Below are 22,002 nucleotides of genomic sequence, written 5' to 3' on the forward strand. Positions count from 1 at the left end.
CAATAGGACCTTGGTTTTACTTCTCATCCGAAGAGCAGCGCACAAGAGGTTAGGTGACTTGCTCCGGGTCACACACAGTGAATCAGTGGCTAAACCGGGATTACAACCGGGAACCTTTTGGTAACAGATCCCTTTCTTTAACCACTGGAGCACCAAACAATTCTGAGAAAAAGTAATATTTAAGTAGAGAGACTAAGCAACGGGCACTTTTAGTGCTGTGAAAAAGAGTCAGCAACAAATAACAGAAACTGTTATTAGAAGAGCAATTGGTACAGATATGAAATATCTGAGTTATCGAAATACTCTCCTTGTTGTTTACATCAGTAACAGTAAGAAAAAACGCAAAGAATAAACTGTAGTATTTATTATATCCACTAGGGGCAGAATGTTGCAGGGGACAGGTTAATGGTTACACTCTGGTGTGCCAACTGTATTTAGAGAGAAGACAAGTTTGAGATCTTTGCCAGTTTTATACAAGGCACAGGGGTGCTTTTAACTTCTGATTTCAGTCACCAGGATATCATGATTTAAAAGAAAAGGATATTAAAAGTTAACACCATTTAAGATAACTTATCTTCCAGACCTGCACCACGTTGTTCTTTAAGGTCTCATGGTCTTCTGGCTTCTGTAATTCTTTTGATTTCAACTGATGATGCAGAGAACGCAAATTAGACAATTGGTTTGTCTTAAAATATCAAAAGACATAACGTCTCCTCGCCACGGGGTTGGAAACTGTCTGCTGCCCTTTTTACTAAACCAGACAGTGAAAATATGAGTCTAATATATGTAGCTCTCCAGTAATGTAGCATGAATGCTTCGTACATTCTCGGATTGACATCACTGGGCTTTTAGGAAGAGGCTTTGTTTTTTCATCATGTGACTGGTTTAAAGAGGATTCCCGATATAGCCTTGTGGATTACTCCAGAGAGTCACTGCAGGGGCCGCCCATGAACCGCATCGCTAATGATAGAAAATGCATCTCTTATCTAAGAAGTGGGACACGTCGGGTGGTATGTCAAGGGAATAAACCGATTTAAGCAATTCTATGATGGTGAGTGAAAGTGACATACTGTAAAATCACCAGTCTGGTCCAGAAATAATAAAAAAGGAGGGGGGTGGGGGGGGGGGTGAAGCAAGACCTATAAAGAATTACAAAGTAACCAAGCACTTTAACCTGTTTTAAGCTTAAGCCAAATGTCAGACTACCTTTACTATGCCTAAATTTAAAGTAAGCTTAGGTTCATAGCTATTGTGCGAACATTACTTGGACACACAGCCACAATTTATAATCCATAACTATAGCACAATTGTAAGATATGTAGAAATAGTAAAAATAAACTAGATTCTTGACAAGCTTTTCAACGAGAGGTCATTATTGAAGTTTTAAGGCCACAGTCAGGTTCTTCCTACATAAAATAAATGCATTCATTCATTTATTTAATACCATGTTATTTGAACGCCAGGGCAACCATTTTGTTTATAATCTCTACAATGCCACTCCACGACAGTCAATCATTATGGTAGGCCTCAACTGATATAAAAACAGAACCAACAGGTAAAACAATGTGATTTGTGTTGCTTTTGAACTAATAGAAATACTTAAAAATGTAACCACTATGGATGGGAAAGGTGTTTTAAAGCCAAAAGTCATATGATGCAATTAATATATGAAACTGCTTTCTCGTTTAACCTATTAACAAGCAGAGCTCATTTAAAATTGAACAGCTCTGGAGAAGATTGTGGGGACGCCAGGCAACTGTAGTAGGAAATTAAATGGAGAGAGCGGAGAGAGATATGTTTGGAAACAAAATGAATCAAGAAGATTGGAAAATTTAAAAATAAGCTATTTGGGGAATGGGTCTTAGAACATAAAATGTACACTGTTATAGGCTGGCAACACTTCTTGACATTTCTAAATGAGCTCTGACAATTTCTAGAAGGGGTCAACTTTGAAGGAAAGGACAATATGATGACAATTTTTACGTTGTACGTGCGTGCAATGAACTATATATATATATATATATATATATATATATATATATATATATATATATATATATATATATATATATATATAATGTTTTATTTTAGACCTGGTGTTCACTGATTGGTAGCAAGTGTTCAAGGAGGTAATGCATTTGGAAATTAGGCCTAAATTACTCATGCATACTGTACATTAAAATGTTTAGAGGTCTTCAAATGCCGAGTGCCTAAAAAAGTGCCTGAGGTGCAATTCTATCTCTCTTACACAGGACATCCCTCTAAACGACTAAAACCTTTAAAATGGTGTAGCTCTGTGGTAACTATGCCAATCAATCAAATTAAGCTGTATCTGCATGAAGTTCATCTGACGCACTGGAATTTGAGACCCAACTACACTTCTAAATTGTTGAACCCTATCTGATATAGCCCTAGCCGTGCAGATAGATGCATTAGTCTGGAAGCTTGTTCCATTGGTCATTGTGTATCTTTGTGGAACTCCCTAAGCAGAGCTATTAGGTTTTCTTCAACTCTTTTTTTATTTTTAAAACCTTCCCATTCTCCAGTGCTTTTAGCAAATTGTTTAGTGCTCTGCGGGCTGATCTGTCTAGCACTTTGAAATGATCTCTGTCTCTCTTTATATACAATTTCATTTTTTGTTTTTGTCGTGTACGTCACTGTTTGTTTCAGTTCCCGCCTAATCCAGGATGTTTCTAAATTTGGATGACTAGATTGAGTTCATTCATTTTTTCTATCAAGTCCATTTTAAGAATGATACTGTTAAACTGAGCCTGCAGGGTTCCTCTGTGTGTTAGGGAGTAGTGAGTAGAACCGCAGCACTACAAGAAGAATTCCTTTGGTAGCAACTGTAGGAAATAGATATACATCCCCTTGTCATCTTTTGAGAAGCTATAAGAACTCCAAAAGCTTAAAATAATGCATTTAAAATGAATACGGAAGGATCTAACAATATCCATTGTGTAATACATGCTTCTAGAGCAAAGGAACAGTGTCTTAGAATTCTTATGCCCTGAACACACCCTTTTTAATTTAGAAATATTAAAAGAAAATTAGCAAGATGCAACAACAATAAGTACTTCCCAACGTCTTCAAAGTTAAAATTAGTTTTGTTTCAGACTCTGCAGCTCTGTGACATTCTGCAGCCTGCAGTTCATTAAACGTTTTTTCAGCAGGTTGATAGAGGGTTCATTCTAATTTCACACATTTGGGGGTGTAAACCACAGGGATATAAAAATGTGAACAAAAACCCATTTCAACACTGAAGACATTGAGAAAGACTTATTGTCGACACATTTGTCATTGAATTTGTCATTGAGTTTCTTTTATTAGTATTTCTAAATTCCCCACTATTGAGTATTGTTTAGTTATGGATGAGACTTCATTCAAAGTATAAAAGTTGGGGCATACAAAACAGGTGGTGGGGAGGTGTTATGGCCCTGGTGGCAATCTCCACGTGGATGAAAATATGAGAACCACCCCAATGTCATTAAAAATAAATCTGCATCATTGTGCAGGACACTGGAGGCATCCACTGTCAAATGGGATGGGGTCGCTACCACTTGTATATCACTTCCAATAGACAGCCCAAAAACACCATCTGGAAAGGTTGAATTAAATTGCCCCCCTCCCTTATAGAAAAGGGTTTGCGGCTTCTGGCACTTTCATCTGTAATCCATTGATTATATCTCTAACAGAGATGAGGGGAAGTCTTTCCTGCTGTTCACTTTCATTGGCGACATTAACAATTCAAGAGTTACTAACAGTGAAGCCCTGTTTAGGAATACTTACTTAATCTATTTCCTTGCATTTTCAACGGTAATTGCATTTACCGCAATACTGTCAACATTGTTTGGAACTTTAATTTAAAGGATCTCCTAGTAGTTGTATACCCAAAAAACAAAACATCATCAATTGAACAAATGGATATATATATATATATATATATATATATATATATATATATATATATATATATATATATAATATTGACATTTCTTTCATTTTACTAAGTTATATGCAAAAAATAAAAAAATCAATAAAATAAAATAAAATAAAATAAACAAGTGGCTCTTCCTTTTATCCACTCATCTGTAATTTCTGTACTGTGAAAATAATGGGCACATTTTTTGTGCAGTACCATGTATGGTTGACTGATTTGTCCAAAAGATGATTATGTTCTAAAACACAAATTCAATTGGAACTCAATAAAGACAAAATAATAATTTAAACCAAAAAGAAAAAAGACATTGCCCATATATAAAATATTAAAAAGGGTGGAATGCATTAAGGCTAACCAGGGTCTATGAAACCAGCTGAATTATTTGAACAGTATATCACTACAGTAGCCTCTAAGGGTTTTTGCATTCTTTGCAATTAATTAGTGCTTTGAAAAGTAAGAAATATAGTCTTTCAAACTTGTAGTTGTTTTAATAAACTGCAAACTTGATTTAATTAATCAAAATGGGATTCCCATAACAAAACATTCCTTAAAGCGGCTCTTAGTTTTGTGAATGGGGTCCAATAAAAATGCCAAGTCTCCTGGAGCTGTATTAAGTGAGAAAAAGGCTTGTTTGGTCCAGTGGTTAATGAAACAGCGGTGTAATCTCAAGGTTTCTGGTTCAACTCCTGGCTCAGCCACTGACTCACTGTGTGACCCTGAGCAAGTCACTTAACCTCCTTGTGCTCTCTCTTTCTGGTGAGATGTTGTTGTAAGTGACTCTGCAGCTGATGCATAATTCACACACCTTAGTCTCTGTAAGTTGCCTTGGATAAAGGCATCTGCTAAATAATAATACTTTCCAGTATTTAAGGAGAATACCACCTTATACCTGTAGATACATGTTAAAAATAGAAGTTGTTGGGTTTTTATTTATTTATTTATTTAGCTATCACAGCTTTACAAGCTAAATTGCAAGTAGCTGCAAGTAGTTGCTGAAGCACTTCTATTTGACTGAAATACAACAGTAGAGCCTAACAGTTTCCTATATCTTTAGGGCAGTGTAGACTACCCAGGTAAGGTCTGGATTCTGATGAAATAATTAATATAGAGACACTAGGAAATTATACTTTAGTGTTAAGTTGAGTCTCTAAGACTGTATAAGTACTTATTTTATTCTTAAACACAATTGCATCTACTACCACACAGGCTGTTCTTTATAAAGCATTATCACAATGTATCATTAGACCTTGAGAGGTGACGCCTTAGGAACACTGCACGTTCCAAAGGACAAACTCATAAAGGGGCTTTTATGATATATGTTATAGTCCACAGTTTAGAACGTGGATCATGGTGGCTGCTGGTGTTCAGGTGGCTGCAGATTATTTTTAACTCATAATTCACCCAAGGGGAAGCGGGGGGCTGAATGGAGAGCGTTGTGTTAATTGATGATACCTCTTTTCCTGTCAACAGCTGCAGCCTTCAGGGGGGTTAGTTCTGTGTGTCACATTAGGATACACTGCGCTGACGTCTCTCTCCCTATGGTGCAAATTATTAGCAGCCAAGACACACACATGAAAGAACAAATCTCCTTTTAAACTCAGTTTTGTAAGAGGTTCTTATGCACACTTTTGAAAGGGTTTATTTTATATTATTTATTTATTTATTTACGTTTACCACCACAATGAGAAGTGAAACACGTTATATGTTTCAATGTAGACCAAGTGTATATTTAAATAGTACTGTGGTGCAAGTAGAAGTCTCCGAACAGTAAGATATACAAACCATTTCTATGTTTCCCATTTCAGCATCAATGAGAATTTGCTGTATATAAAATCTCCATGATGTCTATCAGTGATCTACTGTAGTTTACTCATTTTACAATTGAACTGTAATTTGTGGATTTCTTAAAGTAGCTATAGTAACAGGTTCACTGCAGCCAACTCCACATTATTCATGTTTCAATGCAATCTGAAGAATAAATTGGTTCTAAAATAATTAGCTATTAAGCTGTTGCTTAACACTGTAAACCTTCAAAATAACTGGTCCCAGTCATAGGTATGCCCCCATATGTTTTTGTATGACTCATTTCCATATAAGACATTTAAACTATTTAATTAGTTACAGTAGGGTTGTCTTTTTGCAAAGTTTCTTCGTGCCCAAAAGAGGACAATTTGGTCATATCATCTCCGTACCTTTTCAATTACCTTAATTCCAAAAAGCTTATACTCTAAAATATGCAATATTAAATGTCAATCACTCCTGATAAAAAAAGTGTTTCAGAAATTGCATAAGAGTAGCCTTATCTGATCTGAATGTGTAATTCAGTAGACAATTGTTTGATTGAATACTTGCTACCAGAAGACACTGTGCATTTGGGATGCTTGAGAGGGTTCTTTTTTTTTTTTTGGTTCAACCTCACAGTTGTAGGGTTAATGAACAGTTAACACAGACCTGACCAGTAGATAACAGACCTAGAACAGGTTGTTCTGGGGTGACTGGCCCCGAATACTATTTTTGGTAAGAAAAATGTCACCACATTGTAAAGGAAAACTCAAGATCAAATGATTGAATGATGGAATGATTATTTATTCGGGAATACCACGATATATTGTGAGCAATGAGTCTCAGCATTATTCATAATCTGTCCCAATACTTGTCGGTAGTGTATATTATATACTACAGCCCCTTTCACACTGGCATGCTCTACCTGGGTCGGAACCTACCCAGGTCAGGACCGAGTGTCATGCGGATCCATCCAAGCTTCTCTGAGCATGTTTCTTCATCCCTGCTGCAATCTGGCTGTATTGGTGTGTCTCAATCAACAATAATATGGCTAAACAGAATAATCAGAAATGTTCCTTGTGGAAGTGAAACCTTCATGCAGACATGGCTGTTTGTTATTTCCTCGGCTTATGAACGGCCGTCATGCATTTTGTCTAACTCGACCCGGGTCACAGCGTGTCGACCAACATCATGAGGTGGGTCGCTGTGTCCTGGGGCAACCTGGGTGCGACCCCTGGTATGCAGGTTTAACAGTACACGGGACTGTGACCCGGGTAGCCAGAACCCGGGTTGGGAGGTGGATAGGAGTGCCAGTGTGAAAGGGGCTTACGATAGTGATATCGGAACCTATGTAATACTACAGAACTTTATATAAATTCACATGTATTGTTAGATGTTTTATTTTCAGCACTTGTTACCTTACATTCAGTTGAGGTGTGGTAATATGGAAGGTTGGATGTTTTCCAGTGTTTTTTTTTTTTTTTTTTTTTTTTTCTGTGAAGGTCACTATTGTAAATAATGTTATGCCAATTTATTTTTAATTGCAAATCGTGGATGTAGATTGATATGCGTATTGATTTAAATCTCCAGTCGATCTTAGAGCTATTACAAAGGATCTTGTCAAAGAAGACCACAGATTTTACTTGACGAAGATCACGATGGTACAGCCAAAAAGATTTTTGTTAGTTAAAATTCCAAGGTCTTTGGTTTCTGAGTAATACAGTTAAGCAAATAATAATTACACATACACATGCCTCTCGTTAGTATAACAAATCCCTTACTAGATTGTTATTGGTTGTTTTGTCTTCCAGACTACATTTTAACTTTGACAGGGAGAATGTCAAACTCTTCCCCTCTAAAAGGTATCCATTGTTAAATCCCTGTTGTAGGTCTGACAGTCCTATGCTAGGGCTGTTCCATTACTAGGCTACAATGGGGATGGAAAATGTACAAATTTAATTTACAGCACAATGTAACACAACTAGGACGAAAAAAAACGACTACATGTAAAACAAATAAGCAAATAGCCTGAAAAACGGTATGGTGAAATTATTTCATTCGAAGTAATGTTTTCCCCGTCCTGCTTTCATTTTGTAAAGGCAGCTGGTGGACTGTGCCACTCGCGGAGTGGAGGGGGAGATAATTAATTAAACAAATTTTGCTGTTTTATTTACCATAAATATACACATGATATGTTGTTAACAAAATATCTAATAAAAATACTCTTTTAAACCAAAGACACTAAACTGCAAGCTACAATTATTTGGTTACTTTATAAAAAGAGACAGCTCCTTGAACACCCCCTCTCTGAGTCCTGTTGCCATGTTCCCAGTTTCTGTATGGGTGTGGTGATAAGATTGCTGGGCGAAGAGTCAAATCCTGTTTGAGTTGATGATACTGGCCCTTTAAATCTGTGAATTTACTGAACAAAATAACTGAAATATTTTACATTTAACTTCAAACAGGGGACATGTGTGGAATCTGAAGGCGGATTTTTAAAGAAATCACCGGACAGACGATAAGAAAGGGCTGCGCTGCGAGTCTGGTTCAGGTAATAACATTTGTTTGTTAGAGATATGTAGAGCACTGCCTAGCCTAGGTCTATTTCCTGCTTTGTTGCAAGGATACAGCCATTCTGCAAAGGTTGGCCCTGGTTGTAGAAGGGGCTGGGCTTTTCGTTGCATTCCGGTTTATTAGAAACGGTGACCCTTTTAAAGTCGAATTCAACTAAATAATAATAATTAATAAACATTTTACACGCAAAAATGTGTTTGTATAGATTTTTTTTTTTGGTATTAATCACATCAGGCCTTCTGTCTCTTTGGGTGCAAAAAAAAAAAAAAAAAAAAACATACATACGACCCTTGTTTGAAAAACCGTGAAGATTATTCGAATTCAGTTTATGCATGATTTATTTATGTTTTGTTTCTAACGGTGTGATTAAAACTAGTGGTTTCATACAGTTTGGAAGCCAAGCATTACCGCAATGTGTCTCTCGGATTTATTTTTTTTCATATGCGGAGCGGGCCATATACATTGGCCTACTACCTACATTACATTTTCATTGCATCCGATCGGTGTTTAACTTGAAGGAAGAAGAAAAAAATGTCTGTCTTGATTGATTTTCAGAAAAGACCTTGGTATTTGATACACGATTTATTTTATATATCGAATTATTTTTCTTTATGTAAGGAACCTTTTTTTTTTTCTTCTAGTAGCCTAGTGTTGGGTGCAGTTATTGTTGGGTACTTACAGGTTTATTTTATTGTGTTATTGTCGTTTACGCAAAACTAGTTAAGGGATTTGGATGGGCTCAGTCTCATGCGCTGTATAATTAAATATGTATTAATGTGTAGAAGATTGAGTCAAATATGTACAGCGCATTTACATTTAAAATTCTACAATTTGTAAGACAGTTCACACCAACCACTGTCAATTCTGAAATGTTTACAAAACGTTGTGGTTGGGGTAACAGGAGTAAAATTGCACTGCATAGTCAATTTGCTATTTATTAAAAAAAAAAAAAAAAGAGAAAAATTGTTTGTGAACATGCTCAGGATAAACCTTATCGAATTATTTGCTATCTGCAGTTGAAGTTATCAATGGGGTGTTAACATGGTTTAAGATGGCCGGTACACCTGTATGTTAAGACATTAACACTTGTAGAATGTGATTAAAAGGTTCATGCAGTTATTTCTTGCAGTATGTATTTGCCATACATTCATTGCTATAGAAATAGACTACTGTAGAGTGAATTTTGAACAGCACATTTGTAATGTCTTTCTACCACCTTGCTGCCTGGTGGCTTATGGCAGGGGCCCTTTGCTTTAGTTGATGTTTATTGTGTTGCATGAACCTGTTAAAATATCTGAATTCCACAAATCAATATATTGGTCTCTATCAATCTGCTGTACTTGTGCTATAGATCTGAATAAAGTCAAACACATGTTGGTTGATAAAGTTCCATTTGGTCAATTTCCCTGCATTCTTTAAATAAACAGGGCTTGTAACCAGGAAAATCCTCGGTTCAAATCAGCCACTGACTCATTTGGTGACCCTGAGCAAGTCACTTAACCTCCTTGTGCTGTCTTTCAGGTGAGATATTGTTGTAAGTAATTGAGTATTGATAGTCTGCCGCTGATGCATAGTTCACACACCCTAGTCTCTGTAAATCACCTTGGATAAAAGAGTTTGCTAAATAAACAAGTAATAATAATAATAATAATAATAATAATAATAAAAAAACATAATAGTAAAGCTTTATAAATGGGGACCCCAGTTGCAAGTAGTCAGACTGTTCCTTCCCAAACCAGATGCTATGCTGTCCTTCACTGAAATTAAGACATTAAATGATTCACGGTTAAGTAAGATATTTCCAGAACTGATTTTTGTGGAATTTTACATGCTGTAAAACCAGATTTTTTTTTTTTTGCGGCAACTTCGCTAATTTCGCTAATGACCTTCAAGCTCCATGTCTGCTGCAATAAATGTTTGCGCTTCTTTTTCTTTTAATGTACGGCACATGTATGAATGTATTTCACAGAATATTAATTGTGCAGATTTGTAATAAATGCGAAATTAGCAAACATTTTCTTACTAAATTTTCTTGTTTTACAGTGTAAATGTCCACTTATGTGACCATAAGACTGTTGGAAAAGGATATATGTATATATCAATGTTTGAGCCAAATTAAACAGCTTATATGGCTATTGAAGAGTTCTGCATTAAGAATAGTTTACTTTGTATTTAAAGTAAAGCTCTTGGTCAACTTTTGCATTAAACCACACAACTCTGTTTGACATTGGTATTTTTTGTTGGAATTTTCAGACTTTACTCATCAATATTTTTGGGCAGAACCTGTCCAGGCCTTATTGAGAGATGTCCTGACAAGTGTTGCTGCTGACAATGAAAAGCAATATCTGTCCCAGGGTCCCAGCTCCATAAATTCAATAATAACACAACTTGCTTTGACTCTTTTGATCCCGTTATCCCATTCAGTATTTGCATAAGTTTTAACTGTCACCTGAACTAACATTCTTCTGTCTTAAACCCAGCAAATAAATGAAACTGAAGTTGGGAACAGTACTGACACAAGGTAAATAATAAAAAAAAGACTTAAGAATAGGATGAGGGGGTTAATGGAGACATTTATTAATACTATAAATGCCTCATCAAGAATGGCCGTACTGTATGTAGCATTAAATACGTTAAGTTTCTGTGGTCTGTAACTTGTGAGCCAATTGTGAATATAAAATGTAGCCCAATAGATTGACCTGAAATTACAAATGCTTGTATGAGTATGCACTTTATACAGCAGCACTATGAACGTTTATAACATTTATTGAAATTGAGATGAACAGAATTCACAATGCTCTCTTGCTTTATTGAAATTGAGGTGTAACTTGGCGTTTGTTCATTTAGAATGTTTGTCATGGTTATCTACTTTTGCCCGAGTTTTTATGCTATAGGACTATCTTCAGAACTGCACACCCAAATTTGATGAAGCCATACATGCTGTGGATGTACTGTAGATAATGGCGCCTTGCTCATGATATTGACAAACGTAATGTGGCTGGAAAATACTGTACCTTTTTATTGCCAGTAGATCTACACAATTACAAAAATAGACAAACACATGCATTTGCTCTAGTAAATTACAGTATATATTTCCCTCCTACTATCTAAGTAATTCTATCAATAGCCAAAGACCACATTTAATGCTGTGTTGTTTTTCATCAGATTAACAGGTAATTCCTCCATGTATTTTAATTGGTTCCCCCCCCCCCCACACACACACACACACACACACACACACACACTCCAGTGCAAAATTGGATATTCATGATATTCCATAGTCAATAGTGCTGAATTAAGAAATACTAAAATAGACTTCAATTCAGTGACCAAATGTTTCAACTAAAAATCTAAAATTTTTCATTTTAGATACTGAAAATTACTTCTAGTTTAAAATTTAATTTTATTAAATTAATAAATATTGAAGTTTATTTTTGTATTTCTAAATATATTGCTCTTCCCCAAAACAGCTTTTGTCTAGTTTGCTGATCCAGGGCAATGATAATACTTTTAGTGGAAAGTGGGGCTGCTGAATGGATATTTCGGTGTATATACATTTCCACACAAAGTATTTTTTAAAATGTGTATTGTTTCAACTTAATAATCGGGCCCCAAAATACAGTTTTGCTTTTTGGAGAAAAGCCTACTATGGCCAGTCGTATTCTAAATTCCAATAGCTGCTAAGGCAGTAAAAGTGTGAACATCTGGAAGGCTAAACCGAAATGACTTTCTTGCATTGTTTTCATTAATTCGTAGTAACTGGAAGCATCGTAAACAACTCTAATACTATATTCAAATATATGTAGCCCTTGAAGGAATTACAAAAGTATAAAGGTCTATAAATACCAAATCAAGTTTACTGTTTTATTAACAGTGAGACTATGTAACAGTTTAAACTGTAAAGGATCATTAATACAACGTGCCATTAAATGTCTTGGCACTTGCTATGCTTTCTGACTATTAGTTTCCTGTCTTGTAGGTGATTCAGCTTCTAAACCACAGACAGCAGGGTATCTCCATTCTTAAATTGAAGCTGGTGTCGTGTTTATTTGTTCCTTTATGAATCCAGTGTGTTGATTACAACATAGGAGAACTGCTCTTAACTACTGCTGCTGACAGAGAAAGAGAGAGGTGTGGCTTACTTGTTTCCTGTTTTTCTATCAGTACTGTAATGAAGGCACTGATCAAAAATATTTCCAAAGTGAGAGCAGTACAACAAAAACAGCATGACCTCAGAAAACAAGGTCACACCCAGTTCCATTTCCTGATTTCATCTGGGGGGGGGGGGGGGGGGGGCTGGCAGGATTTAAATGGTGGACAGCATTGAGGAAGGTGTAGAACAGATGTACTATAATGGGAATGAAACTGTCTTCTGATCTCTTATAGCATGTAAGACTCCTCCCCCACCAACACACAAAATTACTCCCTCCCTCCCTCCGACTGCTGTACTGTGTGTTTTTGTGTATCGCTCAGTCATAGGCGATGAGGGACTGGATGGGGACTGAACCAATTGCTACACGTCATGAGAAATAAGTCTTTACCTGCTTGGAATGTCTGATCAAAGGTTCATGCAATTGCTGAAATAGTGTTAGACAGTTAAGCAGAAGACAACACAGATAATTTAAAACAACCAACATATCTGTTGTTACTCCTGCCCCAAATGAAATGTGTGCCAACAGGCTGCTGGTAATTCTAGCTCCTATAATGAGGCAGATCTGTGTGTTGAGGATGCAGGGGTTGCTGCCAGTCTGATCTGAGAGCTAGTAGTTTAACATTCCATGATGCTTCAAGCTGAACAGCCAAATATGTGGATTGATAACTATTGTTTAAAGAAAAGTGTAGTGCAAAAATACCAGCACTGCATTCCTGGCGTTCTTTAAGCACCAACAGTAACATAATTACTTCCGTAAGGTTGTAGAGCTTAAGCAGTAAGTTTGAGCATTGCATGCAGCATTCAAATTGGAGTTGAGTTCAACCCCTATATAACTATGGAACTAGTGCAGTTTAACCACAGGATGGATTCTGATTAATGGCTAAGTAGAAAACCCATGCTAGTACAGAATTTTATAGTAAACTTAATGGCAGCTTCTAGACATGCCAGAGTAACTTTTTATTTATGTACACAAAAATAAAGTGCACTCTTGTGAGCATGCCCCAGCAGATCTGCACATGTCCCCTTTTGTGTGTAGGTGCCAGGGAATATTCATGCACAATCCAGAAGGTAAATGTGGGAAGGTGCATTTCTAACTGTTTCATAAACAAAACACGATGATATGTATATTCATACAGATTTACAGAACCTTTATGGAAATAGGCTTCCTTTTTGCAGTGTTTTTCTAGATTTAAAACTGCTTTTGTGACACACACACACACACACACACACACTAGTGTTCTCTTCCAATGAGATTTACATATTTATTTATAACATTGAATTTGTGGCTTGTTTTTATATGTTTGTTCGTTCTCCACCCCCCCTCCCCCCCAATATAAGAACCAGCGATTTTAATTATGAATACCTTTTATTTAGGAAAGTGTGTTTGGTAAACACTGGGAGTCATAAATGGTAAGACTGGCTCTACAAGGCTGTGCCAAGCAGTGCTGCTCCTCTGAATGACACACACTAAACAAAAGAGAAAGTACAAGCATCCCCTTTGTAACTGCCTTGCCCAAACACGCTTTAGAAGGCTGTGCGTTGGGAGATCCAGACTGATGGGAGTAGCTGTTTTGGCTGGGTAAAACAGTTCCTAAAACTAAAGGTCTTTCTAAACTTGCTTATATACTGTAGAGTACTGCTGTATTTTCTCCTATTCATAACAAAATTGATATACTAACTCCTGCTACAAAATCAGGACACAATTCAGGGTATAACTATTTTCTTGATTTGGAAGTTGGATTAAGAAGTGCAGACTCTAGTAATACATCTCCAGCCCTCTGACGTCAATGCTTCTCCGTGGGGAGCCTTGCGTCAGCAGGGGAAATGAAGCAAGTGGCAGCTAAGCCAAAAAAAATTAGGGGCTTCTGTCAAAAAAGAGAGGAAAATATCATCTGGGTTTTATTTCAAGTTTTTTTTTTTTTTTTTTTTTACTGGTCAGCAGCTGCCCTGTCGAGACACAAGTGATAGATGGTTATTGAGAGAAATCGTACAACCAGGGAGTGCAAAGTATCTATTTATTTAATACAAGAGAAATGCTTTGTCCACCACCCAAAGACTAAAAAAAAAAAAAAAAAAAAAAAAAAAAATATATATATATATATATATATATAAATAAAAAAAATCTGGGCCCCATAATTGTGTTCCTTGCTGAAGGAATATATAGATGAGACAAGATTTGATTGCCATAACCAGTACCTTGACTTTTTTATTCAGTAAGTCATAAGAGAGAACCAAGTCAACAGGCCTAACTGGCAAGTCTAGGTCACAAAATGCATGCACGTTCTTTTAAGATGCATAGCCACATTTTGGCCAGATTGTACTTGAATATATCGTATACGCCTATGTTTCTCTCTTGTAGCATGTTCAAACAGTGGCTGTTAAAATGTTAAAAGTTTCTTTTAAACGAGTGTAGCTCACTATGTAGCGCATTTCGTTATAAGCAGCATTTACTTTTTCAATAACATTCTCCTAGCACAATTGGTTAAAATGTATACTATAGCAAGGTAGAGAAAATAAAAATAAATAAATAAAAAAATAAAATAAGTGACTGGCTGTAACTTTTCTGTTTGGCAGGATATTTTGGCTGGTTTTCTGACACCCTTTCACTGGAGCTGCAGCGACTTTCTGCACTGTTCCAACTCTGTTTTGTTTTTTCTCTATAATGTTTTTGTTACCCACAACCCACATCTTTTAAACTACTGAATATTAATTGGTTGCCTGTAAGCTTTCGTTTACAGCAGTGGTGCTCAAAGTGGGGGGCGCGGAAAGTCAGTAAAAGAGGGTGTGACTATGACTGAAGGGGCAGTTCTGTAAAAAAATTTTAAAGGATAGAGCATTTTAAATGAATATATAAATGACAGCTAATTACCTTTCAAACGAGCTGTTGACAATCACTCTAGGACTTATAGAACTGGAGAAATTATGTTTCGAAGTGGCGAGTTTGTCGCTGAAGCAGCAGTGAACGGGGATGACAAGTGTGGGGAAACAGGTTTTTCCCCAGATTTAATGTAAATCGCGTATCACGGGGGGTTGACCACATACAGACACACTGGTTTCATTTTTCTGTAAAATGACGCTTCTTAATTCTCCGAACGTGTTTTTTTTTTTTGTGTGTGGTGTACCCATGCTGGTAGTTATGAAGCACCACAGGCCCGACTGGGCCGGTTACATTTAACTAGTATTATTATTATATATATATATTGCTGCATATGGCTTCCGTTTTATGAATCCAAGAAAATGGGCGAGTGTGTCAAAAAGCTGAAAATTAATTTACAAACCATGTTTTAAAAACATAACTACGATCTAATCCTAACTTTCCCGCCGCGTGTCATTTGTTGTACAATCAGAATCTGAGACTACGTACGAAGTGCTGTGGTACTCGTTCTCGCGGCAAATATTTTACAAATTGCGTCTTCTACAACTAAGCAACCAATAAGCCAAAGGAAAGAGCTAATATCAATAAATAAAGAATGTAATTATGAAAAAAAAAATGAAGACGAACATTGAGTGGAGGCTTCATTATGAGATTGATTGAACGTTTAGGCGTTTGTTTGGCGTCAGTTTCCCAGACTTGCAGAAAATAGCAGCTTTATTTGTTGTGAATTAAACATACGTTTACATCATATCCAGTCTCATAGTAAGATGTCCCGATGGATACGCAATCGAACTGTCTAACTTTTTGATTTGCAATCCTATGTGTTCAGGTCAAAAATGCCATTCACAATCGTTCCAGGACTCGTTGGTATCACTCAGCAAGATTGGCGCTGACTTGGGAGAGGTTACATAAGCGACAACGCTCAAGGATTATTATTGTAGGATTGTTATTGTTTTGTATTATGAATATTGTTTTAAGTCTTTATAATTAGGATTAGGGATGGGAATTCCAAATAGTTTCCTATTTGAATACACAGGGTGCAACCTTTTTGTGTATTCAGTTACCCGAACTCTGGTCCCTTACGCTACCAAGAGGCGCGTGTGCACAAGCAGACTGCATAAGTGTAAGCTGGTAACGTTTACCCGGGTTCACAAAGTGTTCAAACAATGTCCAAGACGAGATTTCTTCCCTCTATACCCTATTTCCTTAGGCACAAGTTTTTTCTTTTTGTTTACTAAATTTAAAATACATAATCAATGAGCAGCAGCAACGTCACAGCGCGTATCTCTTCCAGTTAAAGCAACAGTAGCATAATATTGCACAAACCACCAAATAAATTTTGCTGTAGTGTATTCAAAATAAAATAACACCTATCATATACTAACCTAAATATTCTACATCTGTTTAATTCTAACAAATAATATTTATAAAATGCTTAGTGTAAATATGGCCAAAATAGAAAATACATTACAATAGTTACTAATTACAACTCTCCATCAAGTACTGACATCAGATGAATCCAAGTCAAGTTACTTTGTTTATTCAATAACCTGTAAATAATTCAAAACAAGGATACTTGGTTGTACTTTTTAATGGTCAGTGCAAATGTTGTCGTTACTCCATCCATTCACAGAAAGTAAACAGTAAATGTTTTACATTGAACAGCAGTTCAGAGTTTAAAAAAAAAAAACTATTTTCCAACTCCAAGTAGCTTGCCTTTTATTATTGTTACTGCGTTGTTGTGCTTAACATTTAGTACGTCTTTATATTCATCATAACGTTAAATTACCTTTCTAATTTCAATGTTACCCAAGTTTGCTTCTTATAGCACTTGCTATGTACATGTTAAGTGGCTGAAGTAACATATATTGAAAGGCTTTGTTCAGCCACTTACTTTTGAGATGTGGGCTCTCTTTGGTTACCATACACAGTTAGAAACATAATGAAAATAAAAACCATCATGAAAAAATATATAAATATATTGGGCCAGATAAAATTGTATCCGATTCAGTAAAAACACTAGCTCAGTGGCTCGAGGTGCCAGTAGTTAAATAATCTAAATGTAGATCCCTGCAAGTGTACATTATTATTATTATTATTATTATTATTATTTATTATTATTATTATTATTTTTTTTTTTTTTTTTTTTTTTTTTTTTTTTTTAGTTCACAAATTTATTTGTTAGAAACAGGTTTAACATGTTCACTTACTAAATGTAAAAAAACAAATTTAAATAAAATATAAATGTCTATACGTTTTTTTTGTTGTTTTTAAATGTTGAATTTTGTGATACTTGTATTTAGCTAAATCTGGACTTGGTTAAGGAAAAAACACAATTTACACACATCAGAAAAGGGAAAAAAAAACACCTGTTAATCTAAAGTTCAGGTGTAATGTTTTTTTGTGTGTCTGGGGGGAGGGGGGCAACAAAATGTTTGATAAAAAAGGGGGTCGGCATTTAAAGTTTGCACACCACTCGTTTACAGGACTGTAACAAACGTTCTAGGGATAATCTACAGGTTTAACTTCCATTGTTTGTTAGTTAGGTTACAGCTGGCCTGAGTCCAGATAAGCTGTAGGTGTGTGTGGCAAAGTGGTTGGTAAGGGGAACAGGTGTAGCGGTGATGCGGTGCAGGAGTGATGAACAGACAACGGTGATTCAGTGAATAAATGCTTTATTGCTCTTTTTCCAGGTCTGGTGACCGTCAAATAATAAATCCCCAGCAATCCACAACAATGTGTACAGCACGGGGATAATGAAAACAAGGGCACAGTCACGAACAAAAACAACGGCACGGTCATCAGTCCTGGGTGATCGAAAACGTGCAGGTGCTCAGTGCAGTGGTGCTCCGGATAGTGCTTTTTTTTTCCCCCCCAACAGCTCCGGAGTTGTGCGTTAACTGTCTATTAGTGTGACAAAGACAGACAATTACAGACTGACAGAAAATAACACACAACACGTATAGCACTCTTCACAAATACTCTTTGAGAGCTCCTCTCTCAGTCCTTCTCTCCTAACGTTAACCCAAACGAAGGAAAAGATCAGCGTTACTCTGGCCCCTATATGTAATCCTGCATGACATCTAGGTAAACGGTTGCAGCTGCCTTATTACTTGCAGCTGCCCCTCGTTTTACCTTTCAGGTCAATAAGGTCTTACAACAGAGTCTCGCTTCTTTCCAGGCTGACCCACTTCCCGGTCCCTGAAACGAACTGTCAGGCCAACCTTTCCAGATACTTCGACTCCCATTCTTTATCACCCTCACAGGTCGGGAGGAAGATTTATCACCAGGACTCATTGTATTTCTGTCACAGTGTGTCAAAATTAACCTTTTTAGCACAGAAAAAAGTATAAAGTACATGATTAACTGTATTAGTGTTTATTGGCCTTTCCCACTACAGTTAGTGATATTAACCGATTTTCCAAACTGCCCTACATGTTTTATAGGTAACTACTGGGCAAAGCAAGGTTGAGAATGCTTTGCCGGTGTAGGGCTTCAGGTTTCTACCCAGGCCTTTTCAGCCGGGCGAGCCGCCCACCAAAGTGACTGTCGCCGCTCGGGTGAAAAACCCCGATCTGCCCGTCTTGCAGATGCTACAGTATCTTTTAGCAATCGGATTGATTTTGCTTCTACCAGACTAGATTACTTGTGCATTGCTTGGTGAAAAAAAAATCTTGGAACCACATGACAGCTGTGTTACGTCTTGACACAACATTTAACTAATCACTTGAAGGGGCGTTTTTTTTGTATTAAGAACTTCGAGAGGGTAAAACATTTAAAATGACTGCTAAAAAAGTAACCAGCTATTTTCAAAGCGAAACTAGTGACAATGAATGCAGGGGGTCTAAATGAGCCGTCGATCAGAGCAATCCACTGCCTAATACTATATTTGCGCCGGCTACTTCTTTAAAAAAAAATATTAAGATTATTTTTTGGTATTATCATTCAGTCATTTTTTTGTCGTAATATTGTACACGAAGTCATGTATAGTACATAATAGCTATACGTATGCACCAAAAAGAAGCGTATTCCTTTGGTTGTCATATTGAAACAATGCATACCCAAGTGCTGAGAGATAGTCGGGGTTCGTGCATAGAGGCTCTATGCCTTTAAGAAAGACGTGATGGGATATCAGCTGAAGAATGTCAGCTGACATACAAATGCTTCAGTGCAGAGGTGCTGGAACATTACACTATGGTTTCATGCTACAGTTATGATGGTGACCAAACGCGTGTGAGTACTGTTGAATTAAAAAAAAAAAAAAAAAAAAGGTTAAAATGAACAGTTGCATTCAAAAATTGTAGAACAGCGAAAAACAAGCATTAACAAAAATAAACAAAACTTAACAAAGAAAACATTTTAAATTAAGCAATAAGCTCAATAATTAAGCTAAAAAGGAAGTGAAAATGTTATGTGTGTTTTTTTTTTTTGTGAGCCATAATAAAAAACAGAAATTAAATAAATGTAGAACATAAAAAAGCACAACCAGATAGTCAATGAAAAACCTGTTATTCAAATTCTTTGTTGCATTATATATTTAAGGTAAGGCAAGTTTTATTTTTCAGTTAAAAGTGCTCCCGGCTTTAATGTTCTGCCGCCAGGCTGTACAGAGTTCCTGGGGAGAACCCTGGGCTTGGCCACACTAGATGCACTGATGCCCTAACACTGACAGAGTCTTTCGCTGACCATAACCAACAAGAAGCACCCAGGTATCGTTTCACATTTGCCTGACTTGTAAATCTGTTGCATTGCAGGTTTTCACTAGCTGGTTGTGTGACGCAGATTGTGGACTGAATACATCGAGACGGGACGATGAGTGAACTGGAACAGTTGCGGCAGGAAGCAGAGCAACTGCGAAACCAAATTAGAGTAAGATTATTATTATTATTGTTGTTGTTTGTTTAGTTTTGCTAGCAAAGCGCTGGAAGATTTATATCTCTAACCATGGCTGAGTTTCCATGGGCTGCACGCCTTTGATTTGGTGACAGCTCATGCTTTGTGGGTGTTCATGTACTAGAAAGTCTATAAAATGTAAAATTGTGGCCCTTGAACTTTCTGTATGGTTTTGATGTCCAATCTGTCCATATTTGATGTTCATGCATGTTCACAACTTCTGATCAAAAATAAAAAAAAAAGTATTTATAGTTCCATGGTCTAGAGCAGTGGTTCCCAACCTTTTTTGGGTGCAGACCCCTTCTGAACCTTCAAAAGTTTCCTGGACCACCATATACTACTGTCAAAGTGACACATAGCTGCTATACAAGGGAATTCTGTTAAATTTGCTTTCCACTGTAGTGTGTCAATTGATAACAATTCCATACAGGAAATTGATTAACTTGCCTAATAAGATGGCTTGTGCTGTTTCAGCGATGTCACAGCCTAAATGTCTGGTTGGAGTGATGACAGTTTTTTAGTCTTAGATCTGATTCCATATCCAGCCTACTCTGGTACTTTTGATTTCAACCCAACAACTGCAGAAAATCCACTTTCACAAGTATGTGGTGGCAAACGGCAGTAGGTACTTCACTGCCTTGTGGGATAGTTCCAGGTACTCCGATTGAACGTGTAACCAGGAGTCAGATTTCAGTGCGTGAAGAATAACTTTAAGAGCTATCACATGGAAGCTCTGTTAAGCTGTTTTCCTCCGTTTTTGAAGTTTGAGTATTTCACTTTTCAGTGTTCACGAATGGGTTTTTAATCCACTTGTTTTTGGAGTTGGTCAGTGTTTTGTTTCTAAGATTAGCTGGCTTCAAATTTTAGTTCAACAACATACAAGATGTGGCGGTCGTGGCTCCTCTTCAATACCGGCCCAAGTAAATCCCATTTCAAAGTCTGTATCACTGTTCTTCTGAATTGTGTTTTAGTCTGTCTGCAGGGTTTCACTTGATACTCCACCAGTGGTGGCTTGTGACCTTTTTGACAAATCGCAAAATTGTTATTACCACCCCCCACCCAATTGCTAGCGTATTAAATGTAAATTTACTTTGTTCAGCTGATTTCATATATGCCTCTGCTGAGAGCATTTTAATGCATTCAGATAGACTGCAGTTGCTATGTAAAATATATCCCCCATTAGTTTAAAAAAGCAACATTAGCACTGTAAACACACAATTTGCAGAATTACGGATACCAGTTGTTTAATTATTTAGCAACTTGGAACCTTAAAATCATATATTATTTAGTTCTACAAGTCATTACATGACACCAGTGTGGAACGTTCGATACAGAGACACAAATACAATATCACAAAATCATTAATTCAAAACAAATAAGCCAGCTTCTATTGTCGTGGTATGAAATGTACTGTTTTACATTCATTTAAGAGATGTAACCTTGCCATCTTTAGTCTGAAAGAAGGCAACATGGCCAACAATAGTTTGTTCACAGCGCTGCCTGCCATTTTATGGACTCCTTGCCGCGTTCGTTTACTACCTTTCTTCAAAATTTCCACTGCTTGTGTTATTGTGTTGTCCTTAACAATTGAACGTCTCTTTTTGGGATCTTGCTGTAAAACGTATTTCGCAGGTTCCATATAATATCACATTCAACTAAAGCCGTTCAAAAAGTTTGTCACACTGCTCCAAATCCAGTAGGTGCCTCACCAAGCTGTGGTTACCATTGCAGCGACTTAAAGGGACTCCCCATTGTGGTGAGTTGCCATGGTAACAAGCAACTTTG

General features: G+C 36.8%; 1 protein-coding gene across 2 annotated transcripts in view; it reads left to right on the forward strand.

The window, feature by feature from the left end:
* The window catches only part of LOC121326732 (guanine nucleotide-binding protein subunit beta-4), a 34,882-nt gene that overhangs the window by 7,460 nt on the left and 5,420 nt on the right, over positions 1-22,002 (forward strand). For both annotated transcript variants that reach the window (XM_041270165.1, XM_041270164.1), the window contains exons 2-3: positions 8,188-8,273; positions 20,079-20,193. In XM_041270165.1, coding sequence (XP_041126099.1) covers positions 20,137-20,193 — 57 coding nt within the window. In that variant the 5' untranslated portion in view covers positions 8,188-8,273; positions 20,079-20,136. The remainder of the gene's footprint in view (positions 1-8,187; positions 8,274-20,078; positions 20,194-22,002) is intronic.

The sequence above is a fragment of the Polyodon spathula genome, chromosome 14 (assembly GCF_017654505.1).
Source record: "Polyodon spathula isolate WHYD16114869_AA chromosome 14, ASM1765450v1, whole genome shotgun sequence".
NCBI lineage: Eukaryota > Metazoa > Chordata > Actinopteri > Acipenseriformes > Polyodontidae > Polyodon > Polyodon spathula.